This window comes from Malaclemys terrapin, chromosome 3 (genome assembly GCF_027887155.1).
Source record: "Malaclemys terrapin pileata isolate rMalTer1 chromosome 3, rMalTer1.hap1, whole genome shotgun sequence".
Lineage (NCBI taxonomy): Eukaryota > Metazoa > Chordata > Testudines > Emydidae > Malaclemys > Malaclemys terrapin.
Window position 1 is genome coordinate 88928648 of NC_071507.1, and position 12370 is coordinate 88941017.

At 40.4% G+C, this 12370-nt stretch overlaps 1 protein-coding gene across 2 annotated transcripts in view; it reads left to right on the plus strand.

Annotated features, from left to right (window-relative positions):
- Nucleotides 1-12370, plus strand: part of PRKN (parkin RBR E3 ubiquitin protein ligase) — a 1227966-nt gene that overhangs the window by 1012772 nt on the left and 202824 nt on the right. For both annotated transcript variants that reach the window (XM_054023728.1, XM_054023729.1), the window contains one exon: nucleotides 10359-10420. In XM_054023728.1, the coding sequence (XP_053879703.1) occupies nucleotides 10359-10420 (62 nt within the window). The remainder of the gene's footprint in view (nucleotides 1-10358; nucleotides 10421-12370) is intronic.

Consider the following 12370-nt stretch of genomic DNA (forward strand, 5'->3'; position numbering starts at 1 on the left):
TCAGAAAGCTCCAAGGTTACAAACTAGAGTTTTATACGGGGATGCCAGGTTTAACTGGCAGGGCTCAGGGCTTGTCTACAATGAGACGCTACAGCAGCACTGCTTCAGTGTAGACTAGGGTGGCCACGTGTCTCGTTTTCGACCAAAAATCTGGTTAAAAAAAGGGGACCTGATGGTGTCAGTAGATCTGACCGGACACCCAAAGTCCAGTTACTGCAGGCGGGGCAGGCGGAGGCACCAAGTCATCACCCATGCCAGCCCCTACTCAGCCAGGGCCACTTCCTACCTCCACCGGGCGGCTGCAGCTTCCAGCCCTGGCTCTGCAGGTGAGTCCCTCTTGACCCAGGCAGGGAGAGGGTAGAGAGGAAAAGCAGTGAGCAATGGAGGGACAGGAAAGAGGAGCAAACGAAGGGTGGGGTCTTGGGGGAAGAGGCAGAGCAGGGGCGGGTCTTCGGGGGAAGAGGTGGGATGGGGAGATTCAGTTACTCCTGCTGGAGTGTCCAGTTTTTAAATATTACATAGTTGGCAACCCTAGTGTAGATGCTACCTATGCTGACAGGAGGAGCAGCTGGGACCTGCTAAGCTCTCAGGAAACCATCCTAAAGCAGATAAAGGAAGAGGAAGTTTGTTGCTAGGTGTTCAGAGAGCTGGCCAGCCAATCTGAGACACGTTTCACAGAGTGGATACTCCTAAGGCAATTGTGAATCTGTATAAAACCTCTTAGGATTTACTACTTCTTTAGAAGAAAGAAGGAACTAAGACTTTGTGTTGCTTCAGCGTTGAATGAAAACTAGGTTTGTGATTTTTGCCTTTTCTTCCCTGAAGAAAAGGAGGAATCAAAGACCTTTTGTGGTTCATTCCCAAGACAAATGATTTTAGACTGTTGCTTGCCTTGAATTTGGGACAAGGGTAACTGAGACTGGAGAGCATAAGTCCTAAAGAGAATTTTAATTTAATTAATTTATTTCCTTTCTTGGCTTTCCAAGGGTTCATTTGATTAAAAAGTTCCTCATCTACTACTACATTTTGCTGCATCTTATTCTGAAAATAGTCCTCACACAGCTTTGGCTCAAAAAGGATCCTGGGAAAGACATGATCATGTGGAGAGCTTCCTAAAATCTTTTAGTTTGCATGAGAAGCCTCACATTCTGCTACGTGACCTTCTCTGTGGCATGCAATCAGCTAAAACAATCTTCTATACAAATGTTGGAGAAGGGTAGGGAATGTTATTGATACTGAGCTTGGGGATGGTGGAGAGAGGCTTTGTTTCATTCAATGAATCTGTAATAGAAAGATTGTGCCAATGGCTTGAAACATACACATATTTTTCCTTTTCTTGAAATCTAGCTGCTGTTGGCTAGCTAACAAATAGACTCTCATGCTATTGCTTCAGATGCATACAGCTTTATAGCTGTGCCACTGCTGATCTTTGTACTGCCAGATATTAAATAAGACTGAGTAGTGAGAGGATTACTGAAAGAAAAACAAAGTTCACAGCATACCTTAAGTCTTTTTTGTTTTCTTTTCTGTTCTCCATATATCTTCTTTGTTTGTTGCAATAGGGGAGAAGTAGTCTCCCTCAATGTGTTTGGGTGTTTTTATTACTGCTACATGTAGCTGAGTTAAAAATTAATCCAGCCCCAAGCCAACTTTATCGGGGATACAGTATAGTCTTTATAACTGACAGCCTCATAAATGACACCTTTTATTTGACAAGATTACATAGGAATTGATCCAGTGTAATATTGAATTGTTCTCAAAAATAAATAAATAGCATAGCTAGACTAATTGAATGGCACACAGGGTGTTATAGTGACTTGTAGTGGATACATGTATATTTTAATAAGCTTCTGATAATCAACATAGCTATTTAATTAGAACATTTCTGATTTCCTTAGGAAATGCAACTTAATAAAGGAGGTATTTAGTATGTGTACAAGATACATGTCTATCATGTACTTTTGCTGGGTTGTCCTAGTACCCTGTCAAGGACTGTGGGTCTTGAATGCTGGTCCACAGGGCTCTTAAGCACTAGGCAGTCCCAACCTGCTACCCTCTTAACACCTGCTAGAATAGCAGCTGAACTCTGGCAGGAGGATTCCAGTCCTAGGATCTGATTGGTGGAACCCTGAGGGTCCTGCTAGGTCCCCAGCCTCTATTTAACCCAAGCACAGGAACAGGAAGTTGTCCATGTAACTGGGTTCTCCCTGCTCAGGATCGCTTTTACTATTGATCTCCTAATAACCTGACCCTGCCTCCCTCCTGACACCTGACTTTCAGTTTACCCTCTGGGCTGGCTCGGATTCTGACATCCTGGTATCTGACCAGCCTGACTCCTGCTCCGGCCACTAGGTCAGACTGCCCATGTCTCAGTTGTGATACACCCTTACTTTAAGGGTAACTGGATATTCTGGAAATAGCTCCTTGTCTGGTCCACCATGCCTTCTACATCTCTTCCTTCAAGTTCCTGTCCAAAACCAACTTCTTTCAAAAGCCTGTTATAAAACCTAGTCGTTCTTCAAGAAGTAATTACAAGAAATACAGGCATACAACACCCCCCCCACACACACACACACAAAATATCTCCAAACCACTGTTGCCCAGCTTTTCATGTCAAGAGCCACCGTTAGGAGGGGAGGGGCAGTTTAAAGTTGCCATTTTCCCCTTCCTGTCCTCTCTTCAGTTCCATGTTGTAAAGAAACCTGAATTGGGTGTCTAAAACTGGCTCCCAAATCAGCTCTCACACTAAACACTGACAACATAGCTGCTCTGCTGTATTTTCAGAGAATCAGCTGGGCCTGGAGAAGGTGAGTGGAGATTTCGTTTTTTGAGTCCTGCCTTTAGTGTCCCCATCCCTCAGAAACACACCCATCAAACTTCCCCAGCTGATCCCCTAAGAAGCTCCCTTCCTCAGCCCCATTGCCTGAAAGAAACACCTGTTCTCTTCCTCCTGAGAGCCCCCAGCCAGATCTCCCTCCCTCCCCATGTACTCAGCCCATCTCTCCCTCCACAAATCTCCAGTGTTCCTAGGCACATCCACCAAATATTTCACTCCTTTCCCTCTGACTCCTTAATGGCACTACTTCCCCTCAAAAATTCCTTCCTTTCTGACCTACTCTTCCTAACTTGCCCAGTGCCCCAAGTCAAATAGTGAGGCTCCATGGCCTCTTCAAATCAGCTCCCTGCTCCCCCTACTTCTTTCTGTGGGACTTGAGCTGCCGCTGCCCCTTTTCCTAGTGCTCTGTGCCATGGAAGACCCAGCTCCTCCTGCAGGAATTGCTGGGGTGCTTGTTTGATTCCCCTCCCCCTCTTGTGAAGACTGTCGCTCCAGCCCTCACTACCCACTCCATTTGTCTATGTCTTCACTCCTCCCCTTCTAAAGAAAGCTGTCAGTGAACAAACTTTTCAATCAGCAATCACATGCACATTTTCCTCTTAAAATGGTCCGTCTCCAGGGCCTAAGTTAAGGGACCCCTGAGGGCCACAAATGGACCCTGGGCTACAGGTTGGGCTCCAAATAAATCTTGTGGAACTAAAAGGCATGCTTCTCAGTCACTCTGCTTTTTATTACATTTCTGATGACAGATTTCATTGGTGCACTGTCTGTTTCAAACCCAATCTTGCAACCAGATTCTCAGTGTTGCCAGCTCTCATCAGTCATGATATATAGTGTTTTTCTTACAGCCTCAGCTGCTAGATTTAGTAGACTGCATGAGAATCTCAGCTTTCATTTAAAATAAAGTCAGTTTCTAACCCTCATGGTTCCTGATAAAAGTATGAAAATGTGCAGCAAGTGCACCCTAACAGCTCAGAAACCAGAAGACAAACCACAAGAATCCTATTTAAAAACAAAAACAAAAACATGATTTTTAAGCCAATCTTATGAGGGAATTTTTGGCCTTAATGCATGATTTTTGAACATTTGTGGTTAACAATACTGGATCCTCATGGATGATTCTTATGCCTACATGGAAATCTACTGACTTCAAGAGCTTATGCAGATTGCCGGCTTGAGGCCTTAGATTGTAAATTGTGGCTGGAATTTTGGTCAATTTATTTGCCTTTAAAAAGCCATATTATGTAAATATTATCTATAAGTACAGGATAAGTCTGTGAATTCAAGCAGTTTGAAGTTTGGCTACATTATGATATTGCATTACATAAGCAGCATTTAAAAAGTGATATTCAAGATTTTCCAAATGAAATCTATTGTTTATTAAGATTTGAAAACTATTGTAATAACCTTCTTTGTGTGGGCTTTCTGCAAATATATTTTTAGATCTCTCAGCATAGGCAATATTTTAAAGATAGGCTTTTACACTTAATGACTACATATTATATGTCAGTTACCTGTCAATTGATAGTCTTCATAGCTCCTGTTTTTGTTTTCGAAAAGTACGATATTTATGCCATAAAGTGGGCATTCCAATTTCTCTAACTTCCCCTTTGTTCATATAAGCACAAATATTGTGATTGAGAAAAGCTCTTTTGAAACATCAAACATTTAATTAACACTAGTACAATGAAGTCACTAAATCCTTTGACATCACTGTCTGCTCTCACAAGAGTGATTACAGTGTCACAGACTCAGGCTTCTTCTTCACTGGAAATGACATGAGCAGGATATAGGTCTTATTTTTACATCAATATTCTAATTAGTTGAATAGTTTGGAAGAGAACTAGGAAAATGACATGACAATGAATGGACAGTTATTACAGCTTCATGTTATCCTTCATTTCCAGGCTTTTATAATTTCCCCCCCAAAAATATGTAACATTTTTCATGTTTGTACTCAGTCCAAATATTTATTTATATTTAGAACATTAGAAAACAATCCTTTCCACTGTTAGTTTACCAGGTTAAAATTATTTTTTGCAATTTTAATACATTTAGAACATTGTACATTTGCAAGCTTATTATGTAGAGATCTGGAATCTTAGAACTTTACCTGCCCTGTGTGAAATAGCTTTGCTCTGTGGGAAGAATTCCTTTGAATAACATTGATTTCCTATATTCTCTTCCTGCCAGGGAAGTTGGAATTTTAAGGCTCCAGGACTTTAGCCCTCAAAGAACAGCATGTGCTTTCTAAAGTTCAAAAATGTTGGTTTAGAAATAAACTATAAGCAAGTGAAAATAATATTTGCTGTGCATAAGTGTTCAATCCTGCAAGATGCCAAGTGCTCTTGGACTATTCATCTGCTTAAAATTAAGTGTATGTTTCGATTATGTGCTCTGCATTAATGTGGTGTTTTGCTATTAATATTTTAAATAATATTTGCATTTATGGATACTCATTTAAAAACTAATTTAAGTTATATTTTTGTCAGTTTATGTAATATCTATGTTAAAAGAGTTTATTTGAATTTTCCATTGCTGTTTACAGGGGGGTTATATGAAGCAATAATTTTAAATAAGAATAAAAAACAGAGGCTAATTCTGTCAACCAGTCAGAGAAAAGGTAAAGATTTGGGCAATTAAATTGGTAATAGTTGGAATCATGGTTTAATAACAAATGCAACTGAACCTGTGTGTTGTTCGCAGCAGTGCAAATCAGAGGATTCATGATGCTTGTCATTTAAATTGGATTTTTTTATTTTGCTTGTTTGGTCTTCTCTTGGAGATATCTCCTCTTATGTGATCTAATTGAAAGTATTTTTATAATGTGAATGCCACAATGAAGTGAGATGGCAGTTCTGACAGTGTAAATTCCTGTATCTTAAAATGTACCTTTCACTCACAAGTGCAATTACCCACATATTAGTTTGAATGAAATAATGACATGAAGCAGGAATGAAGTAACATGGGAAATTACTGAAACAAATAAATTGGGATGTGATGGAACATTGCAATAGAAACAAAGAATTATTTTTAGTCAATTTTTAAAGCATTTTTTTAAAAGATGCATTGAGGTCATCTGTTCAGATGCTGGCTTTCTGCTCACTCAGATATTGGTCCTAATTCTTCATGCTATCACACTAGGTTTATTACAGTGTAACTCCTTTGAAGTCAGAGTCACCACAGAGTAAAAATGGCATAACAGAGTAGAGAATTAGGCCAACTGTGTACTCAATGGATCCTATTCTGCCTCAGCAGTAGGCAAAAACCTGCACGGTCACGGCAGCAAACCAAAGTATATGAAGACCTCCATCATATAGACCTGAATTTAGTTGGAAGAAGGAACTAGTAAACATTTTCAGTGTTGTTTTACCAGCCTGCAGGTGAACTCACCCCGGTGTTTTGGCATCTGATGAAAGGCATTTGTTCAGTGCTTTTGCCTTATTTCCTTTGATCACACTAGGTTTTTATATTTTTTGTGTATGTATGTGGTCATTTCATCTATGTCTGTGGTTCGTTTTTCAAGTCATAGTTAAGTGAGAAGGAAGAGGGGGAGAATAGAAAGTTACTGTAATTGATGAGGCTACAGTGCATTAGGGATTCTGTACTACAAAGAGCAGAAAAAATAATCCTCAAAGCATTCCACACAAAATAGCAGAAATCTGCAAAGTGCAGATTATTTATGTCATGTGCTACTGCCAGGAGCTCATCAGAGAGATAGAAATAATATTGATTTTCCCCCTAAGCTTTGGTATTCCCAGTTTGCCAGTGAAGCCCATGGATACCACACTTGCCCTGTGATAAATGATGAGAAATTAAAAGGAAAATGTTTGAAGACTTTTGTAGTTTTAATGCTTTTCAGTAGAATATATTTTTCAAAAACCCTTTCATTTTGGTTTACAGTCTGGTTACAGTCTTCTTTACAAGTTATAGTGCAAAAACTAATCATCCCCCGAAAGTTTCTTCAGAACTATTGGACATTATACAGAAAGAGGCCACAGTAGATGAGCATGTTTTACTAATGCCCACTTAAAGAAAAAAGGCAACTGAAGTGGACATTTGAAATAAAATAAAGACACCCAGAAACATCCAAAGAGAACAAAATAGCTGTTTTTGAACTTGTTCTTTTTATTCTGTGCCATGTTACTTCCTTATTTCCATTTTTTCTAAAATAAAACTTCATTTGATTTGTTCACTCAAGCAACATGAAGTTCTGATACGTTGAATGGACTTTTCATCAAGAGTAGCTGTATTTGAGTACAAAGATTTTCAATACAGTTATCATTTCTGAGCTGCTAGCCACCATCTTGCTAACCAGTGACATCTTCCTTTTGGTCTTACTGACGCTGAGATCCATTTGACTGTAGAATCACAGTCTAATGAAAGCCTAGTCCCTGGAGACATGTGGAAATTCGACTGGCAAAAGCACTAGAAAATATAGAGTATGGAAAAGTTCTTCTCTGCTAGATGGATGCACTTGATGAATATTAATATTGATAAAAATAACTGTGTAGCATCATACCTGGCTCTTGACAAACACAGACTAAGAAATTCTCCCTGACCCTCTTGTGCTTACAATCTCCTAGAGACAAGACAAAGACGAGACAAAGAAACAGAATTCATATAAGGGAGAAGAGTGGAAATTACAGATGAGGAGAGCAAAGTAAGGTGGAGTTCTGGAAGAAGTGGGTTTTAGGAAGGGATGATTGAAGGATAAGAGAGAGAGGGTGTTTGGAGGACAGGAAGAGGGAAACATTAAGTATGGAGCTGAGGGAGGATTGGGAGGAACACAGAGTGCAAATGGGAGGTGGGAAATATTTTAGTTACTATTAAAAAGATAACATTTGCTAAGAGTTACCTCGCAATAGTATCCTACTTTGACCTTCAAACAGCACTGTGTGTTAAATGCAGACTTTTTTTCAGTGGGGATCACTATAGGAAAAAATAAGAACAGAGTTTTAAATTTGGGAAAGATTATGTGAAGCCTTGAAGGTGAGGAAAAGGAGCTTTACTTTTATGCAGTAAGGTTTTATTCAAAGCCAGTGAAGTCAATGTGAGTCTCCATTGAATTTTATGGGCTATGAATCAGGTCCTGATTCAAGAAGGTGGTGTTGTGGTTGGAGTAACTGATGTGTTAGCATTTTGAATAAATTGGAGGGTGCAGAGTTAAAAAACAGTTAGACTGGAGAGAAGACAGTCATGATCATCAAGGTGAGAGATGAACAGGGCAAGGACATGTGTTTCTGCATTGGCAATAGTAAGGAAGGGCTGGCTAATTAGTATATTAAGGAGTCAGAAACTAAACGAAGTAGATAGAGACAGAGTCTGGGGAAAATAGAGAGATGTCAAAGATGATGCTGGGGTTGCAAGCCCAGCAAATGGGATGGATAAAATGAATATGAAAGGGTTATAAACACAGTTGAATTAATATTCCCTTTTAAATTCAGTCAAGGTTATTTGTAGTGCTGTGGGAATAACTGATTTTTCAGTTTGCTGGCTGGTTTGAAAAATGGGCAAAATAATAGTTTTGGGTCAACCCTAAGTGATTTTTTTTTTTAATTTTGGAGACTCTAAAAGTTGGGTAGAAAAATTCATTTTGGAGTGAATGAAACATTTTGTTAAACCTGAAACATTTTGTATTGATTTCAAAATTTTGTTTTCAAAACATAACATTTAAACATTTTGTTCAGAAAATGACAAAATAAATCGTTATGACTTATGCCTTTTTTAAACTGAAACAATTTGGGAAAATTGACATGAATTAATGAAATGTTTTGGACAGCCCAAATCTTCATTTTTTGCTGAAAAATGTTTTGGCGGATAATTTTTGCCCAGCTCTAGTTGTATGAGCACAAACCTATATGTGTGTGGGGAAAAGGAGGTTGACAAGAAAGAGGGTTTAAGGTCTGAATTATTTTTAATAAAGGGGAAGAAACAATAGGACTTAACAAGAAATTCGATACTAGCGAAGAATTTTGATTGTTGCTATACGTTATGAGTGCTGCTGAATATTTGTTGCTATGAAGCTCCAGTACTGACAGAGATCCTGAAAACCATCTTCAGAGTTATCTGTACCCTACTAATGCTAGTCCATGAGGATGAGATTGTAACTTTTGGTCGCCACACTGGCACTGAGGCAGGCACAAAGAATTGTAATTCCTCCCTTGCCATGTGGGTGGAGTAAATTTCTTAACCCCTTTCTGTGGAGCAGATTCCCATCCTTTCCCCCTCCCCTCAGGAATCAAGGCCTGCAGTAAACTAGTCTCTAGGCAACCTAATAAGCACAGCTGGCCTGCAGCAGGCTGCCTGATTAGCCATTCCACAGCAGCTTGCTTGCTGTTCAACACTCATATCAGCCACTGTTATTAGTTCAGCGTTGCCTTGTTCCTGCTTCTTCTGCCTTGCCTGAGCCCTATCCCTGCCTGAGCCCCCATTTTACCTGTTACTCTGCTTGCTCCAGGTGATTCTGGCTCTGACCCTTGGCTCTGCACTCTGGTTCCTGCCTCCGGCTTTGGCTCTTGTACCCAGTTCCTGACCTCCAGCTTGACTCTCACCTCTGGCTTCCGACTGTTCCCTCTGACTCTTACCCTAGCCCCTAGGGTTTCTGGTACCCGCTCCACCCACTAGGCCTGACTATCCACATCCCAGTTACCTGATACCCCTCACTTATGTGCCCAGTCAGATACCCTGGTCATGAGCGGGGCAGCATTGCTGCTCTCTGATCCTTCTTGTCTAGATTCTGGGCTTCAGAACCTTACAACAAGGGGTATCAGGGGAGTGACCTCTGTTCTCCCCACTGTGGATGGAATCACAGTCAGAGCAGGGGAATGGGGGTGGAGAGCTTATTCCTTTTTCCCTGGGCTAATATGTAAGGGATGTGACAATCTAGCTCTAATCCAGTATCAAAAGCCTGGTAAACCTCTCTTTCTCCAGTGTATTTGGTTTGTGTTTTACACCAAGGAGTGACAGTTACATGTGCTAAGTGGATTATGCTGGAGACAACCAAAAAGTATAGTGGTATGTGGGACCTGCAGAATCTGTGAAATCCTGCAGGGACTCGAGGAAAGCTTGTGTTATGCTTAGAAATGGGCCCAAGCCATTATTTGGATCTGAACTGAGCTTTATTCAGTTCTAGACTTTTGATGTGAATCCCTCTAATTACAATATGTTGACTCCTACACTTAGGGGCTGGCATTATCTGGCAGAAGTTACTGCCCTTTTCATCTCTCTCCCTCTTTCCTGTTTGTAGCCCTTTAGAAAAAGGGCTAAGATGTACAGAACATAACCTTTCAAAGCATTCCTGTGTGTTCTGAAATGTGGTAGGATTTGTTTTGATAGATGGTTTTCAGTGCTCAGATGCCCGTAGAACGGTAGCTTATCTTTCTAATCTGTTTCATGTAATCTTTTTTTGTCTAATGTGATCTGTGTATCCAGTCCTCGCTGCATCTATGCATGGTATGCTGTGGCCCAAATAACACGAACAGTGAATTCTAAAATGCATTTCTTTGTTTCTTTCCAACAGCTGGCTGTCCAGACTCCTTGATTAAAGAGCTTCATCACTTCAGAGTTCTGGGAGAAGAACAGGTGAGTTAACATCTCAAAGACTGCGTCATAGTGTCACGAAAGATAGACGCTAATGAGACAGTTTCTTTTCTCTCCAGGGAAGCAGAGTATGTCTCATGACCCCCAGTGCCTTGAAATGGGGAAGAAAAACACACAGGAGATGTGTGTGAGAATATTTTTTTTATTCTATCCATCAGCCTTGACAGGTTATTAATTGGTACATCTGCTATCTGCCACAGCTTTTCAACTCAGGACTCCAGCAGTAAACAGGCTCGGTAAAGTGGCAGATAGGCAAACAAGAAAATACAAGGATGAAGTCTGCTTAAGGGATTGATATTTAAAGCTATCTTTGATATTATCTATATCTTTTTGTGGTCCAGAACTTTTCTGTATTTTTAAAAGTCTATTATTCAAAACTATAACAACATTTTGAATGTATATAGCATTTTCTATATGAGAACCTCAAAGCACCTCATAAATATTAAACAAACTAAGAAGCCTCACAACGCCCAGAGGGCTGTGGTTCACGGCGGGGGAGTTGATCACCTTATGAGTTCCCCCAGTGCAAAGCACAGCCTCTGCTGACACCGCTCCACACATGCCTGAGGATTCCAGTTTGGGGGGCAATGTGGCCCTCTACCCCCAAACTACATCAATTTTTAAAAGTGGCCCACCAACCTCCCCATTTCCAACACCCCTGGCTGGACGCCAGTCAGACCTGCTTGGGAAGCCACAGTGAAGTGCAGAGGGACTGTAAGCCTACCCTCTCGGTCTGGATGGTGAGAGACATGGGTCTGCACCTGACAGAGGTGACGGCTAGGAGCTGGAAACCTTAAGATGGTGCCCTACAGGAAGATGTGTGTGTGTGTGTGTGTGTGTGTGTGTGTAGGGTGCAGTTAACCCTGAAACTGCGACACACCTAAGTACAGAGATTACTGTAGTTATGTTATCTACTTACAAAAGCACAATTGTAACAAGTCTAACGATGACTTTTGTAACACGGCCTGGAACTAGTGTGCACACTTAAAATTAACAGTTGGGAAACAACTAATGAGAGAAAGTCTTTGGTCTGAAAAAAAAAAGAAGAAAATGAAAATACATCTAAATTAGGAAAACAGGTTGTACAAAAGCGAAGGGGAAGAGAGGAAAGACTCAGGGAATTTTCTTACTTACATGACTATACAGCACATATTTTACTTTTTTCAGTCTTTAAAAATGTGTCTGTCATATGCTCTATTCATGTATATAATAGAAAACCATACTGCCTCCAACTTGCCCATTGTGACTAACAGTTTCTACCCATCTTAACCCCTTACACCCTCTTCAACCCACCCCCCTCTCAAAAGCCTAAGGAGAATAGATGCACCTTACAATATGATTAGTCTAGTTGGGTTTTTAATGTCTCCGTCACTGTGGTATCAGAGCTCACAGAAATTCAAATAAAGCAAATGTGAAATTTTCTCTCTTTCTAAGACCATACTATCCTCTCCACCGTCTGGGGCTTAATCCTGCAAGGTGCTGAACACACTGACCTCCTATTGAAGCCAATAGGAGATAAGGATGCTTGGCACCTGGAAGGACAAACTGTTGGAGAACATACTGAATGTGTGTGCCTGGTTTCTTTATCTAAACATGAACAGTGAGGTAAAACTAGTGCAAAGAGATGGTTTTTACATTTAATTTGGGAGGTGGTAAGTTCCATGGTCATGCTGGTATCTGATGTTAAGGAGTTCCATAGCAATGGACAACCCACCAGAATACTTAGTGTGGCTGTACAGAGGAGTATAACCTCAATTACGTGAACTCCAGAGTTCCTGATAAGTGTAGCTATCATGATACGCATTGGGTGAAAAGCCTATATCCTTAATTACCTCAACCAGGCAAAAGGTAGCAAGTTTAGCTTGCTTGACTTGTATAAAACTTTATAAAATTAAGCAAAAGTAAGAGACAGAAACTCATACAACCTGGATT